Genomic DNA, 18,138 nt, shown 5'->3' on the forward strand with positions numbered 1-18,138 from the left:
ATACAAACATTTTGCCTCGTTCTTGACTATAATGCGGTAGCTCACCTTGCAGCAGCCAGTCCTGAAATGATGCTTGTCTGACTATTTTATGGCCATTTTAGGAAACATGGCAAATTACCTGCCAAATCAAATCAAGCAAAAAAAGTAAGAGTTGGTATACAGTAAAGTAGGACACTAATGATAACACTGCCTAGGACTTAAAATACTCCCTGATACTATATGCTGATTAAATGCATGACGAGTTCATTTTGCTGCATGGATATTTTAACTGGAATATTCGCAGGCACACGTTGGATGTGTCCTCCATTGTCTTCATATACTTTTACTCAACAGTACGTATATAAATGTGCCCCTCAGTTTCAGAGTATGGCAAAACCTCTGTATGGCTTCTGCCAAAGAAACTGAGAGGAAGGGAGAGATAGAGAAGGAGGGAGGGGGAGAGCAGGAGTCCGAGGGAGGTGGGGGGAGAGAGAGGGAGACATAGATAGTGGCAGAGACAGAGGGTGGATGATTGGGGGGAGAGGGAGAGAAGGGGAGAGAGAGAGAAAGTGAGGGGGGTGGAGGGTGGGACGAGGAGACCGAGGGGGAGCTTGATAAAGGACGAGGTCGGCGGACCATGCAGAAAGCGGCGAACATCAGCAGCGTTAAAGGCAGCATCTTTTTCAACTTCAGCGTCTCATTCGCGTCCGCCTGCGGTCGTTTAAAGCCGAAGAAGCGGAAGAGCGTCGGACAGGGTAACGTTATGCCGGGATCAGCACTGAGGCGGTCCGTGTGACGGCGGAGTTTCAGCGCTCAGCGGCCGTTTTCTGGTCGGATCCGGACATGATGCGACGCTTCCCCGAGGACTGACACCGCAAACCAGCCACATGTGCCGGATTTCGTCGCCTCACGGGCACATGCAGAACCGTCCCCGGCCGATCACCCTGAGATCAGGCAGGGATAGTCGGGAGATGTCCGCTTAGACACGGCACAATTCTCACAGCGTGCGGACCCGTCATATGCTGTTCCGTGCAAATAGCGAAGGAGTCGCAGATCTTTATTTCCGTCAACACTGAACTTTTCCTAGAGGAATCGTCTTGCTGGGGTCCGGGAGACCCCTCGGTACCACATCGATCGGAAGAAAAACGCAGAGCTTCACCGTGGTGCTGAAAGGACAGCTCACAGCGCTGCCGGTGTCCTAGGAGCGCTCCGCTTCGTTCCGGGGACGCAGCATCAGCACCGCCGCCCATGCAGTCGGCACCGCGTGCCCTGCGCGGCCCCGTGTCCCCGGTCTGAGCGCTCCTCCGCGGGTTCATGGCTGTGGCACGCAAAATCAAAACTCTGCTGACCGTCAACATCTTGGTCTTCGTGGGGATCATCCTGTTCTCGGTGTACTGCAGGATTCAGGACCGCTCCGAGGAGCTGCTGCACGTCGGAAGGGCATCGGACCGACTTCGCAGCAGGACCGGCAAAGTTAGCAGCCTGCTCGACCGGCAGTCAATACTTCAGAGGCTGGAGCATCTGGAGGATGTGGTCTACAACCAGCTAAACGGTATGTGCTACCGTGACTGGCATCCTTATCTTTTATGCCATTGGCAAACAATTGCACCCCCATTTTGCAGCGTGAATTCATAATTGTTGCAAAAGTTTGATTCACGTACTGTATCTGTCTTATTAATGTCGAAGAGTTCGCAAGGTGAAAGCTGATACTGTGTGCATGAGGCGTTATGATGTTACATAATGAAAAAGTTATCATGTATGCCATTGTGTTACTTTAAAAATGCTCGGTTTGAGGACGAGAAGTTAAAGACTAATTAACAAGTACTGAAAAAATAAACAATGATATTCAAAAAAATAATAATTTTATCCACTATAAGCGTCCTGTATAATACTGCTTTTTAAACAAGCTGCAGGGAAGCGTTAAGGTAGAATAAAACAACGAAATGACTTAAGGCAAATGTCTGGGGAAAGTTTGCGGCATAAAAACATGTATTTTTTTTCATAATTAGAAATTGCATTTTATGTCTAATAAGTAATATACTTAAAGAATATGGTTCATATTGTTAGTTTTACATTTGTCATTCATTCATCATTACATTTTAGTTATTAAATGAGCTTAAAATGTTATGACTGGTGGGATTCTCTCATTACTTTGCATAACTGGTAGAATCCTGGGGCAGAACTTTGATAATATCTGCCAGACTCAGACGATCCCTAATGTCAGTGAAATGTGGACCTAAAGGCCTGATTATTGCTAATATGTCAGTTCAAAGCAAGCAGAGGTTAAACCCCCCCCCCCCCACCCCACCCCACCCCACCCCACCCTCTTCTCCTCGGAATAGTCTGGGGCAGTTTGCTGGCAGGGACAGGAATGCACAAGCTTTGAGTGTTTGACCTTATTACTATTCTGTGAGACTGGCGTCATTTGTATATGAAGGAGGTTACTCTGTCAGTTCAAATTATCCCTGCTTCTGGATGGGGTCCAGCTTTCCACTGCTCAACAGAAAGTAAAATTGGTCTCCTCGAAGCGGGACCCTTCACGCTGAAGAACACAAGTGAATTTTTTAGGAAGTGCACTCAGCTGTTGCTTTTTTGTATTTTCATTGGTACTTCTTACTCTTTCGGTTACCTCTCCGCAGACGATGCACATTCAGCTAATTGCCTGCCTTCACCATGGAGACAGATTTGTGGACATCCTGGGCCAATAGCCATCAGCATGTCAAGTGGCAATTTGACGTAATTGTCGGGTTTTCAATCATTCAACTGGCGTTATTAGGGGATTAATTCACTATACAGTTACAATTAAAACAATTTTGAAAACACCTTAGAGATAGCAAGAGCTGGACAGAGGATTTGTTTGGTTTCTGATGTACTGTATGATGGTGGAAAACAACAAAAAATAATGAACGAGATGCTAAACAAATTACTGTCCCATCATTAATTTCACTCGGATGCTCTGTGGTTTGGTTAACGGTCACTAGTTGTACAATTGGAAAATGAAAATGGCTGTAGTGAGCATTTTATTTGTTGTTTATCAGTTGTAGATAGCAAAAGATATACATACTGTAGCAACCAGGTTAAAGTTGATTTACACTGATTTTTAAAACTGCTTCCACTAACATGAACATATTAATATACTGTTTTTTTATAGACATAACATCTGGCAAAAACGTACAAGATACTGAAAATGTTGCTATCAAATAGGAACAGTTCATCCTGTTAATGAGTTAGTTAACTCTTTACAAAATTATACAAATATATACTTTGTTAGTGGGTTAGGGATCTATCCCCATTTTCTGTAGGCCATGGGTTTGAATTCTGAAGTTGACACAGTGATCCTATCCTTGAGTAAGGTCCTTAACCACAACTGCTCTAGGGATACTCTCTGACCCTCTGACCCCTGCTCTCCGGTTCTCATCTGCATGCTGACTTGGACAAAAGTGTTTGCTAACAAATGCAATGGGAGACGAAAAAAGTTTATACAGTATTTAGCCCAGTAACGTCAGTCATACTTTATGTATGGTCAGTTTTACTCTATTTACTTATACCCATTGTCATTCACAAAGGACTCATTTCCCCGAAGCTGGTCCTAACTTCCATACACAGATGTGACGCTTGCTTTTTTCATTAAGTGAAACATGCAATCACTGCTGTGTGATAGCCACTATCTCTAAAGCACAGCATTTGGAATGGAAATGCAGTCTCTGAATATTCAAACCCTGGACACTGTTGAGACATAATTTAATCCACCCTCAGGAAATCAGTGTAATTTATGCCCCGTAACCTACAGTTTCACGAAAGCTGATGCTCCACCATGGTTTTCATTTAACGGAATTAATTCCTGTCAGATTCTGGTTCCCAACCGTGTTTTAACATTAAACATAGACATCATCTGGGTGGGAAGTGAGTCCCCCACCTCTCGCCTCTTAGGCCCTCAGGACCACATTAGCCAACCTGCTTCTTAAACAGCAGGGAGAACAAAATACACGTCAGAATCCTGCTCTCGTATGGCTTTGTGAACACAGGCTGAACCAGAGATAAAAATCAGCCTTAAAATTACACTGAGAAAAATCGCTAGCTCTGGGCTACGTTTAGCTAGCGTGTCGCTGAGAAGACCTTCTCCAGCTATGATCACATGATCATTTAAAAAGGGAGGAACACGCTGGAGATTTATGCCTGAGCATGCAAGTAACATTAGTACCACAGCAATAAGACCATTCCTACACATAGCTGTAAGTGTTTTTCCAGAATTTACCAACAAAGATAGTAGCTTGGCTATACAGTATATGCCTGTAGGGTTATTGAGTTTTGATCAGGTCATGAGGTTTCCTGCTGTGTTTTTGTTCATAGAATTTGCCTTGATATCTCCGGATGTTCTAAGAAAGGTTTGACAACGGTACTTACAAAGGAGTGCACTTCTGCTTAGAAGTGCTGTTTTGGGGAGCAATTTCAATTCGTGTACTAGCTGATGGTATGGTGGCAACATTGTGATATTAAGGGGCAGTCAGGATAGGATCCGGTCAGTTAGGATCCTTCTCTGGTCCATCTTGGCAGGTTCTAAAAGAGCCCAGCAGCCGTTTGCCTTGAGCTTGGTTCACTTCTGCTATGGAGGCAACCACTGAGGGAACAGACCCCTTCTGATGCCGTTTCCCAAGTTCCTTGGACTGCGGAGCTTGGTGGCCAAAGTGGTGACGCTGACATGAAGTCTCATTTTGATTCATATGTGCTTCCTGTCAGGGTTTAGAGCAAACAGCATAACGGAGAAACGAAAAAGGTTAAGCACTGAGACAGTCCTGCTGTAGTATGCAAGCTAGAGGTCTCTCAACACACCAAAGTCATTCTTTACCCTTAAGAACTGCTGTGGAATGCAAACTAAGTGACAGGATATATAGTCACAAAGCAGGAATTCAAAATGTGAGTGTATTTCCAGAAATTTCCTGACATCAGCTCTGAATCGGCTAACTGGTGATGACCCATGAACCGTTATGCTACTAAATGCCTTTTTTCATTAAACAACAATACCACTTCCAGATTTACTTAAAAATTGTAACCTTCTGCCCACCTTAACTGTAACAGTCAAACTATAATGAGGAAGTGGCTATATTTAGCTAGCAAATAACTTAGGAATGATAGGAATGCGCAGTAACGCTTTACATTAACTGCACTTTCATAGTGCCAGTATAATGCATTCATATAACATTTAATGCACCTTCATAATGCATTCATATAACATTTAATGCACCTTCATAATGCATTCACAGAACATTCAAAAGCATCGTGTGCAGGGACTGGAAAATGAAATGGAAACACTGGCCAATAGTGTTTGAGGTTTCATGCTTATATATGTGCAGCCTGGTGGGCAGACTTCACTGATTGCACATTCCATCAGTAAGAGCAGAATGTGAAGGTTGAATTAGCAGAGCAATAGCACAGCTGTGCATGAAGTGTTGCAATCCACACAACATAATGGGAAGCATATCAGAGTTCAAAAGAGGACAAATTGTTGGTATGCATCTTGCTGGAGCATCTGTGACCAGAACAGTAAACATTTGTGGTTTATTGAGAGCCACTGAATCGAGGGAAATATTGGCATACCACCACGAAAGACAGACCACATCCAGCAGAAGTACCTGCAGCTGCAAGAGATTGCACTCAGAAAGGGATGTCTGGGCATTAACCCGGATTGTATCCAAAAAACATAAAACCACAGCTGCCCAACTCACTGCAGAATTAAACGCGGACCCTGATTCACCTGTTTCCACCAAAACTGTTAGTCGGTTAGTTGGGAGCTCTACTGGATCAATATTCATGGTCGGCCTGCTATAGCCAAACTTTTGTGCTACAGTGGGGCATGACAAAGGAGGGACGATACACATATCGGCTCTCAGTAAAGGTGAATGCATTATCAATAGACAAAGAAAACCAACTAGAAAACAAAAGGACCACACAGGGTCATAACAAGTAGGCAAAAACAAGACCTAAACTTTAACTCACCACAAAGTAAATTAACGCTAAAAATACAACTAAGACATGGGCAATAGGATATATGGGGAACAAGCAAATAGCAGAACACTAAAAACACAGAAAGAAACACTCTACACAATAACCAATTAAGGAACAGAACAATGGCAGGTACTTAAATACAATGATAACAAAACTAGATGAGGGACAGGTGAGAACCATAACCAAGTATTAAGGATTCAGGGCAACGAGGAAGAGGTGGGGGCAATCAACAAAGAGATACAGAAAAAAATACAAACATGAAGGGAAACTAAAACAAGGAAAACTGAACAAACAAAGAACAGGGAGCAAAAAACAAGAAATTGTAACTGAAACATACAAACACATGATGAACCAAGAAAACATAAAATAACAAATGTTAAATAACAACTAGTGGAACCCACACCAGAAAGGGAATCTAGATGATAGCTGATCTGATCATTGATCCCCTGTAAAGCCACACGGTGGCCCAGGGAGCAGGGAAACACACTAGGGTAACACTAAACAGGGTGGCCAATGGGAACTGCTGGCCAAACGGGAAGAAGACATGTGGAACAGGGCCGGACGGGCATCGATCCCGACACTTTGGTCACTTGTGCTAATACCAAATGACAGTTTCAATGGTGCCAGCCAGGAAAATCTTGGACTGTGTACAATGTTGAACTTTTATCATTCTCGTTTAAGTCCACCTTCACTGTCTTTCCCACATCCGAGAAAGTTATGGTGCAGGAAGGTCCCAAAGTGGCTTACCACCTGGACTGCTGCGTACCCAGAATGCAGTATGGAGATGGATCACTGAAGGTTTGGGCTGCAATATCATGGCATCCCCTGGGCGTACTACTTGTTCTAAATTGACGTGTCACTGCCAAGGTCTACCAAACCATTCTGGATGACCATGTTCATCCAAAGGTTCAAACACTGTACCCTGAAGGTGGTGCCGTGTATCAGGAAGATAATGCCCCGATAGGCACAGCAGGACTGGTCACAGAGTGGTTTGATGAACATGAAAGTGAAGCTATACATCTCCCATGGCCTGCACAGTCACCAGATCTGAATATTATTGAGCCACTTTGGGGTGTTTTGCAGGAGTGAGTCAGGAAACATTTTCCTCCACCAGCATCACGTAGCTACCTGGCCACTGTTCTGCAAGAAAAATGGCTCAGGATCCCTCTGGCCACCGTACAGCACTTGAATCTGTCATTCCCATGATGAACTAATGCTGTTTTGGCTGCAAAAAGGAGGCTCTACATCATAATAATAAATTATTTTGGTCTAAAATCATATGTTTCTGTGTCATTGTCCAACCCTTGTAAGTATACCTTAACATTCTGTTATACCATAACAACTTTAATATACATTAATAACAAACAGTATATGATTATAGTGTTTGTTGCTATAATATAATGTTTGTTATTAATGTATATTAAAGCTGTTAAGTGTGTTAGGATGTTAAGGTATACTTACACGCTGCTTATTAATGCTCTATGAATGCATTATGAAGTTGCAGTAAATGTAAAGCGTTACCGAAACCACTTGAGCCGGCTAGTCCCCATCAGAAAATGTGAATAGACTCCAAACAGCATAAAGAGTTTTGAAAACAAGGTGATGCTGTTTAAATTGTCTGGGTGGGAGAGCAGCCTTTGGTTGCCAGAGCACTGGGGTAGTGTAATGACTGCATAATTATCCTAATCACCAGATTTTATTTCTTCCAGTTTTGGCATTGACATCTTGTCCATGAATATAATTGCACAGTTTTATATTATTTACAAGGCTGTTTTTAAAGTAGTAATAATGTGTTTTCGCTATGGTGCAGAGCTCAAGGTGATAATTTGTGTTGTGGTCATGCAGCGAGTTCAGAAGCCGGTCAAGAAAAAAGAGAGATGAGGAACAAACCAGAAGCGACAGTGAGATCCGGAGCTGGGAACTCTGTGACGCAGAGCCTCCTGCATTTTTGGGCCATTTTTAATAGCAGCAAACCCTTGAAGGACAGCAAATGGTCGCCTCTCCAGGTTCATGAATTTGAAATTTGTGGTTTTGTTTATTGGCGAGTTGGCTGTGAACAATTAAATGGGAATGTTTTTTGAGCTTGTTGAAAGATCGCAGAAAGTCGCAGATGACGCCAAGTAAAAAAAATACTGAAAATGATATGGATCATATAAAGTTGTATTATATATAAATATTAGTACTATTTAATATTTGTTTGACTTGGGTACGATCTGCATCTTTGTCTCAGCAACCAGCCTTACTTACATGTTTGCTGTCTCTGTCACCATGGAATCTCGTGTTCCTTACAGTAATTTTGCGTTTTTAATAATCGGTCCAAGTATTATTCGCAAACTTCCACATCCAGGCGGTTCATTCACCCCTAACCCACGCAAATGTGAAGGGGCGACTGTGAATGTCTACAGGAGACCTATTTTACTGAAATCAACAGATCACCACAATCTGTACATTTCCCAAATACTTATAAATACCAAATTCCTGTCTCCCTTTCAATGTATATGCAGTAGGCCTATATATCTTCTGCTGCTAAATCCGTAATGTGGAGGTGTATCTTATAACCTGAAGTTCAGTTTAATAAATGTCAGAGAAGCTTTTGTAGGTAGGGAAATGGTTTCATAATGTATTCCTGTTACCTGCTGGTCATATGTAATCGATTCAGCGGGGGACTGAGTAAGATATGTGTGTGTGTGGAATCTGAGGCAGATTCCTCATCTATCACTTATCTGCCAACCAGGCTACTGGGTGGTCGGGGGGTGGGGGGGAGTGTTAATTTGGCTTCTTTGTAAGTGCGGTAATCCCACTCATCTTGCCGATTGCTGGATCGGGCTGTGATAAGCCACTCAGTCTCCCTGTTCCTTCCACTCAGAACGCAGTATCGCATCGACGGCCCTTATGTTTCTGCACCTAGTGACATGAACAGCAAACATGAACGGGACACTTGAAACGAGGTCGCATGGAAAAAGGGAAATGACTGCATCTTGGCAGATACACGGCCCATCTGAGAGCTGCGTGCCTCTTTCCAAACAAGAAGGATCGTCTGTTTTGAGGGTCGGCACAGTGCCCGACATCAGGCTTGCAGTGAGAACGGCAGTTGGACATGACTAGGAACAGTAAAATGTCTAACTAGAGAAACAGGTAAATAATCAAGCCGTCTTGATTGCATTCATATGAAATGCAAATGTTGTGATGAGAGCAATAGTGCTGATGTTCACTGAGGCAGGGATGCAGGAGCCGCAGGCACGTCTGCTCCTGTCCGGAGATAAGCTACTTACTGGCCAGCTGTTTGGAGCCAGCGAGTCGGTGTGTGGCCACACAATCCAGTGCTGTGTGACGTGATCCCAGCTCTCAGAGAAGGCATAGCGGCGTGCGCCGTCTGCTTTTACGCCTGGGTGCCAGAGGTTGAGGGGAGGAGCACTCAGCTGTGCTGGTTCTGAAAGTTGGAAGCGGGGGGCATGCCCTCCCTTCCCCCTCCTGTTTACTGATAGTGGGAGAAGGGGAGGGGCATGTATCACATGGGGCAGGTGGGTAGCAACATATAGCATGGGGAAATTAATATAAAAAACTGCTACATCCCACGCAGATTTCCTGTGAGAAGCTGGCGAAAAGCAGATGGACGGTTTAAATCGACAGTTTGTAATGAAGGGAAGCAAGGCGGCCCACTCCGGATCGGGCTGAGACTGAGACTGAGACTGAGACGTTCAGTCTGGTCGCGCCATGAAACATTGTCTCTTTCTATTTTGGTTTTCATTTAGTGTGCAATCCCCCCCACTCTCCATACCCCCCTGATCTGGCAGACAGACCTCACCCCTTCCTTGGGAGCTCCATGACTGCATTGAGGATTGCAGTGGTCCATCCAGTCATTTTGTATCTAATTCATTTTGGGTGAAGATCCTTGGTTCTTAATTCTTTAATGTAAAATATTATGGTGGTCTTAAACCTGGTTTTGTGTTGCTGCCCACGATATTCAGCAGTAACTAAAATGAAAATGGTTTAATTATATTGCAGTCTTTAAAGAGTAGCTGTAATGTGATTTAATGTCAGAGTCTGGCATCAAATTAAAACCTGGCCACCAAGCGTGAGAGGAAGTGCTCGTTATATGGTTGCTAGGCAGCGAGGTCACTGGTTCCCGCGTCTGATAGGGTACAGATTTACATCCTGATTGCTGCCTGGACCACAAAGTTTGCTCTTTCAAATGTGGAAGGGAGGACTTCAGCATAGATACAGTTTGGGGTGCCATGTTTCATCCCGAATTACAGACTGAATCATACCATCTCCAGGGCCATCTTGCTAATAAACTGTATTTTTTATATATAAGATAAGGACATCCCTGAGTGTGCATTTATGCACACAAAGGTATAGGGTGTGAAACAAAACATAAATCACTTTGACAATAGACTACAACAAACACTTGTATATTAGCATACATGTTAGAATGGTGGCCATTACTTGATGCTGGTGAAGCACTGTTTCACTTTGAAGTTTGGCCTGATGGGACTGCATGAAAGCATCATATCAGTTTAGCTGTTATTCTTAACGCTGTGTGTGAAATAGGGATTACTCATCTAAAGGGGGAAAAATGCATAGAAATGATCGGACTAAGAGATCGCTTTTAATCAGGCATCATAGAACCCATGATTGCAATCAGTAATCAAGTCCAATCACTAGTTTATTCACTGGAGGTCAAACTGATCAAACCGCGCAAGACTCAACTGCACCCGCAATTAAAAACATGGCAGAAAGAAAGATCAAAACTGCATATATTTTGTAGACACACCGCAGGGTAATTTCCTGATTTATATACCCAATTCTGAGATAAAGGCACACTGTTAGGGACGTATTAATGATGTGATGTTGCACGAGTTAAGGGGAAATTTGAGGAGACATACACAAGCATCGGGAAGAGAAGGACAAGGGAATATATGTGTGTTCGTCAATTTTCCTGCAATAGGTGCAAGTAAACATATTAATTCTCTGCTGCCCTTGCGGTTTGGAGACATGCTAAAAAAAAGCTTCCCTGTGGCAGGTTTGAATTAGTGATTAATTTAGGGACATTACAAGTGGGAAATTACTTAGTACTCAGTAACGAGTATCTTGATGGATTTGTAGACACCATCGATTCATGAACTGACTAAATGTGCTGGAATAAAACACACATCTTTTTTTCCCCCCAAACTGACGCTTTGGCAGAGATAATTTTGAAACAAATAAAGTGAATTAGCTACCTAAGATGGCATCTGCTGTTACTGGAGGTGAGCTTAATTGAATGTTCTTGGGAACAGTGTATAATATTTGGCACGCATCTCATTTTTATTTTTTCATTTAGTTCAGCCGATACTTCTCTCCACAGTAAATTACATATGCTTCGGATATTACGAATATTTTCGCTGTTGAAAAGTCCTCCCTCCAAGTCCCAGTCCTGGGAATTCATCTGTGATTAAAACCTACCCTGGCCCCCCACCCAGAAATCTCCCCCCTGGATACACCTGCTCGGAGTCACCGAAGTGGCACAAGTCAATATTTGCTTTAGCGCTGTCGCACAACAAGGTGCTGCACACTGATGCAGTTTGCTGTGCAGCTCCTTTAAATATGGCTGCTAAAGGCAGCGGAGAACGACTTGCTGGCCTGGTCTTCAAAGACCCCGCCTTCTGTGATATTCCTGCTCATGATGTCTGCTTGGGTTATCACTGACACCCCCACACCACATCCACCTATTTCCCTGTTTATTGTATCCAGAAGGAGAACCATCGACACCTCCCGCACATCTCTGCTGGGGTTATCATCAACACCTCCTGCCATCTCCGTTGGGCTGTCATCCACACCCCCGCCATCTTCACCCATTTTTCTGTTTATTATATGCAGAGCTCTCTGTTAAAATCATTTATTTGATTGGTACTCCCCCATTGGAGTTTGGCTTAACCTACCAACCATCCCCAATCCCAGTGATTAGTTTTACCTGTCCTCCTCCACAAGGAGATTGGTTTACCCCCACCCCCCTCCCCCCAATCTTCAGTCAGATTTACCCCGATCCCACTTATTCCAAAACATAAACAGAAAAAACACATTTCATTTTTATATCTACACTTTGAGTTGGAGCCTGAGTAACACAATGTGAACAGCTGAGTAAATTGCTATCTTTGTGGACCTCAGAGCGGCTTTCTGCTAAAATAACTTGTCTGTGTTTGGGCATAATTGTAAAGAATTCTGCCCTAAACAAAGCTTTAGTACAGAACAATCAGGTTCTACATTAATCAGGTTCCATATTTGTCAGGATTCGTATAAATAAGATTCTGTATCAGGACTTTTGCAGATTACTCTGTAGGACAAAGACTCACACATCCCCGTGTGTTTTGTCTTCAAAATGTTACATTGGTTCCTCAGCTTTTTCCAGAACCCCAGGACCAGTCCACTTCCTGCGGCAATAAGTAACAGTGCAAGTGAGAGGTCACGTCTGACCATGAGCCAATGTGCAGTGAAGAGGGGATGGATTAAAATTCAGCTCCAGTCTCCTGATGACAGCCGGTTCTCAGGGCTGAATGTGAATATGCTCCTCACACTGTAAGGGAATTTTTATTTTTTTTTCACCCGGCTGGAGACGGGAAGTGGCTCGCAGCACAAGAGGAACGCCAGGAGGCCGTCCGCTGGGACATCCGGCCCGAGACGATCCAAGGGCAGCCGAGGTGATAAGCCTGGGGTGCCCGTTGGCTCGGTTAAAGGACAGTACGCTGACAATGAATGTCTGCGGAAAGAGCACCCATAATGCACTGTGAAAGCTCCGCACATAGGCAGCAGCCATCAGCTGACTTTTGGGAGGCGACAGACTGGGCACACAAATTTCATACGCTGTAAACTGTATACGCGAGCTCAAGCTCTCTCTGCCACTTGATTGGTATTCATTGTCTGCCCTCGATCTTCATCCATCTGGTGCAAACAGAGCCACGCTTGCAGACATTATGGCATAGAGAATCCATGGTACTCCCCTGCGCTTGGCAGACAATAAACAATGATTATTCTGGCCTGCCATAACGTCCGATTACACACTGTATTACGTACGCTTGCAAACCGCCGTGAAATGGATCCCGCCGTGAAATGAGGGTTCACCTCCCAGGCAGGGCCTTGGCAGACGTGACGGGTGATAACGCAGATCACCTGTTAGCAGAGAACTCAGCATGAGCCTGATTTGGTGAAATTTACAGGAAATGCTGTGTCTGACCCGCGGTTCAGACAAGCACGACGTGTGTTACTAAACGTCTCCCGCTCTGTTCGGGGGAACTGACCTGGCTTCGAGCAGGAATGGAAGAGCAGGGAGCAAAGAGAATGACACCAGGGTAATTTTTTTTCATGGGATAAAACACCATCATGTTTGAGTGTGGCCATGCCGGTTATTGAGGCTTGTTTGCGACTGCGGAAGGTCGATAATAATTTACAAGGATAATAATTAATTCTGTTCGGCGGTGCGTTTTCCAGCTGATTGACGCCATAAGAGCTGCAACCGCTAGCTTGACGCTGTCTGGTTTTCGTTACTCAAGGTCTCGCCAAGCCCATGGGCCTGGTGGAGGGGCCCGGTGGAGTGGGCCAGGGGGGTGTTGCAGCCACCTTGAGGGAGGACAGCCCCGAGGCGGATGGCAAATACGAGGAGTTCGGCTACAACGGGCATCTGAGCAACCGCATCTCACTGGACCGGACCATCCCCGACTACAGACCCAAAAAGTAAGTTTGCAGGAGGCACACCTACTGCATGTCGGTTAAGGAGATGTAGCTCAAACGCTGATGGTTCCAAGAAGGGGCCTCATTTTTCTACCCCTTTATGGGGCACTAATGCTCAATTATTCCAATGAAATGTTCCACCTACTGCAAGACTATGCCTCTCTTTGCATGAAAACCTTGAGGTAACTTAATATGAGACAGTGACAGTGTGAGACAGTGTAAGTGCTGAGTGACCCTGCTCACAGGTGGCCTGAATTTACGACGCGAACATACGGTGACTTTATTAGGACTCGTACTGTATCAGGTATCTGGCCGGCCGCAATCGAAAAGCACGGGCAATAGGATGCTGCACCCGATCCAGGCATCTATTATCCATGCAGGGCACACTGGCACCCTCCACATAAAACACCCTGACAATAAAAGCCGGAGAGGACAGCTGAAGAGAGAACCCTGACCTGGCTACTATGAGGCCAAAGAACGCTTCTCAGAAGGATAATGAAGATGTACGATGTATATGCCGGTCAGATCCGGTATTTGCAATGCAGTTTGACATTTCAGGTACAACGTTATAAAAAATGAATAAAAGAACTGCCCTGCTGGCAGTGGAATCCTCCCGGAGGAATACAAGAGGGGCAAAAACAACTGACAGAGTTTCGCTGGTGTGGCGACGACAGGAGAGCTGCGCTTCACGTCCGGAGCTGTGCTCCCTGTCCTATTAGCGGCAGTCCGCAAACGTATGGACAAGGAGAACTGCTGAATGAAGGGGATTAATTAATAATGGGTAAGAATACAAACGCACGGTCAAAATAGCATATGGAAGGCCTGCCGTCTGTGGGGCAAATCCGGGTCCGTTTTGAAGCGGCCTCCAAGGCAGGGGGCCGGTCGGACTTCAGGACAGCTGTTCTTTTCTGTCACACATCTGTGGCCCTCCTGTAATGGACCCCACACACGTATATTTTAGCAGCAGCTGTAATCTGAGCCCTGCTATTGCGCACTGTAAGGTGTGTTTATGGGTGACCTCCGGCTGCACCTCTACTGCCGGCTTCATTTTCACACCATCGCTGCTGCTCCTGCTGCTCCTGCTGCTCCTTTTGCGTCTTGGTGATTAGGGCTATGTGAGCCAAACAGTGGCATTGAATAACAAAGTGAATCATGATCACGACCCCCTGAAACACAGAGATGATAAATATTAATAGTATCTTCACTGATATGTACCTAGAGGTAGTTTCCTGACATACATGCTCAATCATAATACACATTTTATCTTCTACAGTTAGGTCCCTATTGCTAAATAAGTTCATATTTAAATGCTACATTCATTTTGAGGTACCAGTCCTGTGTATAGCTACTATATAAGGTTATTTTGCTTTTAAAGCATTATAAAGTATATGGCATTGACAATAACAGTGTGATATACATGAGCAACTGCCGCTCTCGTTAACCCTCTCAGCCATGACGTAGCTCCTTGTTATAAAGACACCACTGGATGTATTTTAACGATCTAAAGGGCACGGTCTGAAGCGCACGGTCTGAAGCGCACGATCTAAAGGGCACGGTCTGAAGCGCAGAGTCTAAAGCGCACGGCAGAGGTTGTTTTTGGGCGTGGCCAACAAACTTTTGCTAGTTTAGGCGCAACAGTCCAAAAGTGCTGTACTAAGTCTGCTAATTAGTTACGGGTGTTTTGGGGGAGTAATATAATATAAGCTAATCAGAGGATCATCTCCCATTTCCTTTAAGAGCCAGGTGTGCTTGCACCTTAGCAAATTGGTAATATAATGGAGGATTTGCCAGATAGCAGAAAATAACGCTTCTCTACAAACGGATTTGCTCATGTGCAAATTGAAAGTGCGCGAGTAGACCATCTGCGGCAACAGCAGGATTCCACTAAAGTAGAGGTCTGCATTCCTGCTGCACCTGCTGTTATAGAGTTTTCATAGGGGTTTTACTTACACAAAACCGCTCCCAGGGCAGCACCAAAAATTGTTTGGTCAGAGAAATAACCAATCAGATTGTAGAAGAGGTGGGTCCAAGCAACTAGAGAAGGAGAGACCAACCAATTACATGTCTAGGTCCCACCTCCTCTAGTTGCTTGGACCCATCTCTTCTATATTCTGATTGGTTATCTCTCTGAACCAATCATTTTATGTTCTACCCTCAGAACATTTTTGTGTAAGTAAAACTCCCACAAGCTTATAGACAGTGGCATGGGACAAAGTTTAATTTGCAGGAAGTCACTGACATGTTTGCGGGAGTGGGAAAAGAAAATGAAATAATTATTGTTCAAATTCTTTTTTTATTTTATGAAACTATTATTTATGTTCGTGAGTGAACAGAAAGTCACGTTAAATAAGAAAAATAGGGTACTATGCCTAATTTAGATTTTTACACAGCCTACCTATCCTGAAACTTTTGGATATTAGCACATTTTGGAAGTCTCTTGTCACTCTTGTGAGCGCCTGGCTAATGATGGCAGAGCCAGCATGAAAATGCCCGAGAATGTAAGTGCCCACTTCAGGAATGGTGAATATAAAACTATATTATTATTCAAACTAATAATATGTCAAACTAAGTTGGGGGAAATCAGATATTTGGCAGCCCGTTTCATTGTCAGCGACCACAGTGGGAACCACTTGCCTTTTGCCCATTGTGACAAATGCAGTAAAGGGCTATCAGACAATGGGCACAAGTCTGACACTACAGGGCCACATGTGTTACGTTTTGAAGGGCTAGACTACACTGGCATTCACCTTAAGTACAACCAAGCGAAAAGTGTCCACTACACTAGAAAAGAAACAAAATGTAGGTTTTGTGCAGATCTACTGCAAACATTGTTGCCTGAGAGTATGACTAGCCCACTATTATGTGAAAAACGTAGCCTTTTAACTGTTAAACGTTGACCATAGCTGTTTTGTTGAGGCTACAGGCTTGTCTTTATTCTTTACCTGAAACTTATTTTGATGTACACATTAATGACCTTTCACATTCTTAATGTTTGCATTAAACAAGTACATTCTGTGCACGCGGCCATGTGGGCTCATGTCACTATTTTGATAACGCTCCCTTAAAATAACAGTGACATACTGCGGCATTGACTTTAGACTAAATTTTTGTCGGTCAAAAGCTCAATTGCTTTCCGCTGCTCCAAAATAGCAATGTGCCAACAAGTCATCTGACTCCGCCTGATTTTACAACTGACACGCCCACAGGCGCTCAGATGGGCACAAGTACATTTGCTATTTAAACGACGTGGGCACTGAACGGGAAAATGACACCTGCGTTTGGCTCATGCCAGCAAAGACACCTGTGTCGTGCCTGGCGCCGCTTAACGCCGGATGCTAAATAGGGCCCAATATCTTTTGCAGCCTTCAAGGACAGAAACTGCAGGTTTTTGTTAGTGTTTATTTGTCTATATGAACGACCGCAGGCCCAACAGGGCAGCCAAACGCTGCACATGAGCATCGCTCCAGACCGCCGTGTCCAGACCACTGCGTCCAGACCGCCGCGTCCAGACCGCCGCGCTTTCACTCACGGTGAATGCTGCCCGTCGATGCAGACTGCTGGCAGCTGTCCAGAAGGCCGTGGTCTCTCTGATACTGGTCTTCCTCGCGCCGTGCCTCCCGTCCCTGCCTTCTCTCAGCCATCGTTACACGATAAACAGCTCAGGGCACAATGTCTGGTCGCCTCCCTACGCAGCAAAATATCGACTTTGCAGTATTGACATTCACAATGTATTACGATTCATGCAGCATAAAACACGAGCCGTATCACACAAGATGGTCCCACAGATCAGGTAGGATAATGCATTACACTGTATTCAATAAACATGCTTATGCTTATTCAATACCTGAGCAATAAATTAAAATGCATTTTACTACACAAGGCTCATCCCTCCTTATTAACTGTCCTGTAACAGTGTGTCACCTCGTTCTGGATGCTGAAACCACTGCATGTTTCCCATATTATTCTAATCATTGGCTTGGGGACCCTGGAATTCCCAGGCACAGGAAACACTACAGACTCCCAATTCCCAGAATGTCAAAGGCCAGATGGACTCTGACAGAATTCCGCATTCATAATCTGTATGAACTCAACTGACATTGCCAGTAATAGCGCCACACTGCCTATTCAGTGTATGGTTATACTCCAGCCTTTATGTGCTGTGGTGGGCCAGCTGTTCTAACCTGACAGGTAGGTTACATGCTAGAGTGTTTAGGTTACTCTCAGCTTTCATTCATCATCTGTTTATTTGAACAAGTGAAACAAAATACACCATTATACAGGAAGAAAGCCTCCTTCACAAGCTGGCTAAATAACCTGAAATGTATCTTCCTCAGCTTCTCCTGTTCGGTAGGGCTGCTGGCTGCTATATGATCCAGGCAACAGTGTTTATCCATTCCTGGACTTGTCTAATTGCAGTCACTCCTTGGCGATGCATCTCATCATTTCAAAGTA

At 44.4% G+C, this 18,138-nt stretch overlaps 1 protein-coding gene across 1 annotated transcript in view; it reads left to right on the forward strand.

Moving 5' to 3' along the window:
* The first annotated feature begins 572 nt into the window (after positions 1-572).
* galnt9 (polypeptide N-acetylgalactosaminyltransferase 9) overlaps positions 573-18,138 on the forward strand; it is a 67,016-nt gene continuing 49,450 nt past the window's right edge. Inside the window, exons 1-2 of the mRNA XM_023812286.2 lie at positions 573-1,531; positions 13,509-13,689. Coding sequence (XP_023668054.1) covers positions 1,294-1,531; positions 13,509-13,689 — 419 coding nt within the window. The 5' untranslated portion in view covers positions 573-1,293. The remainder of the gene's footprint in view (positions 1,532-13,508; positions 13,690-18,138) is intronic.

This window comes from Paramormyrops kingsleyae, chromosome 2 (genome assembly GCF_048594095.1).
Source record: "Paramormyrops kingsleyae isolate MSU_618 chromosome 2, PKINGS_0.4, whole genome shotgun sequence".
Lineage (NCBI taxonomy): Eukaryota > Metazoa > Chordata > Actinopteri > Osteoglossiformes > Mormyridae > Paramormyrops > Paramormyrops kingsleyae.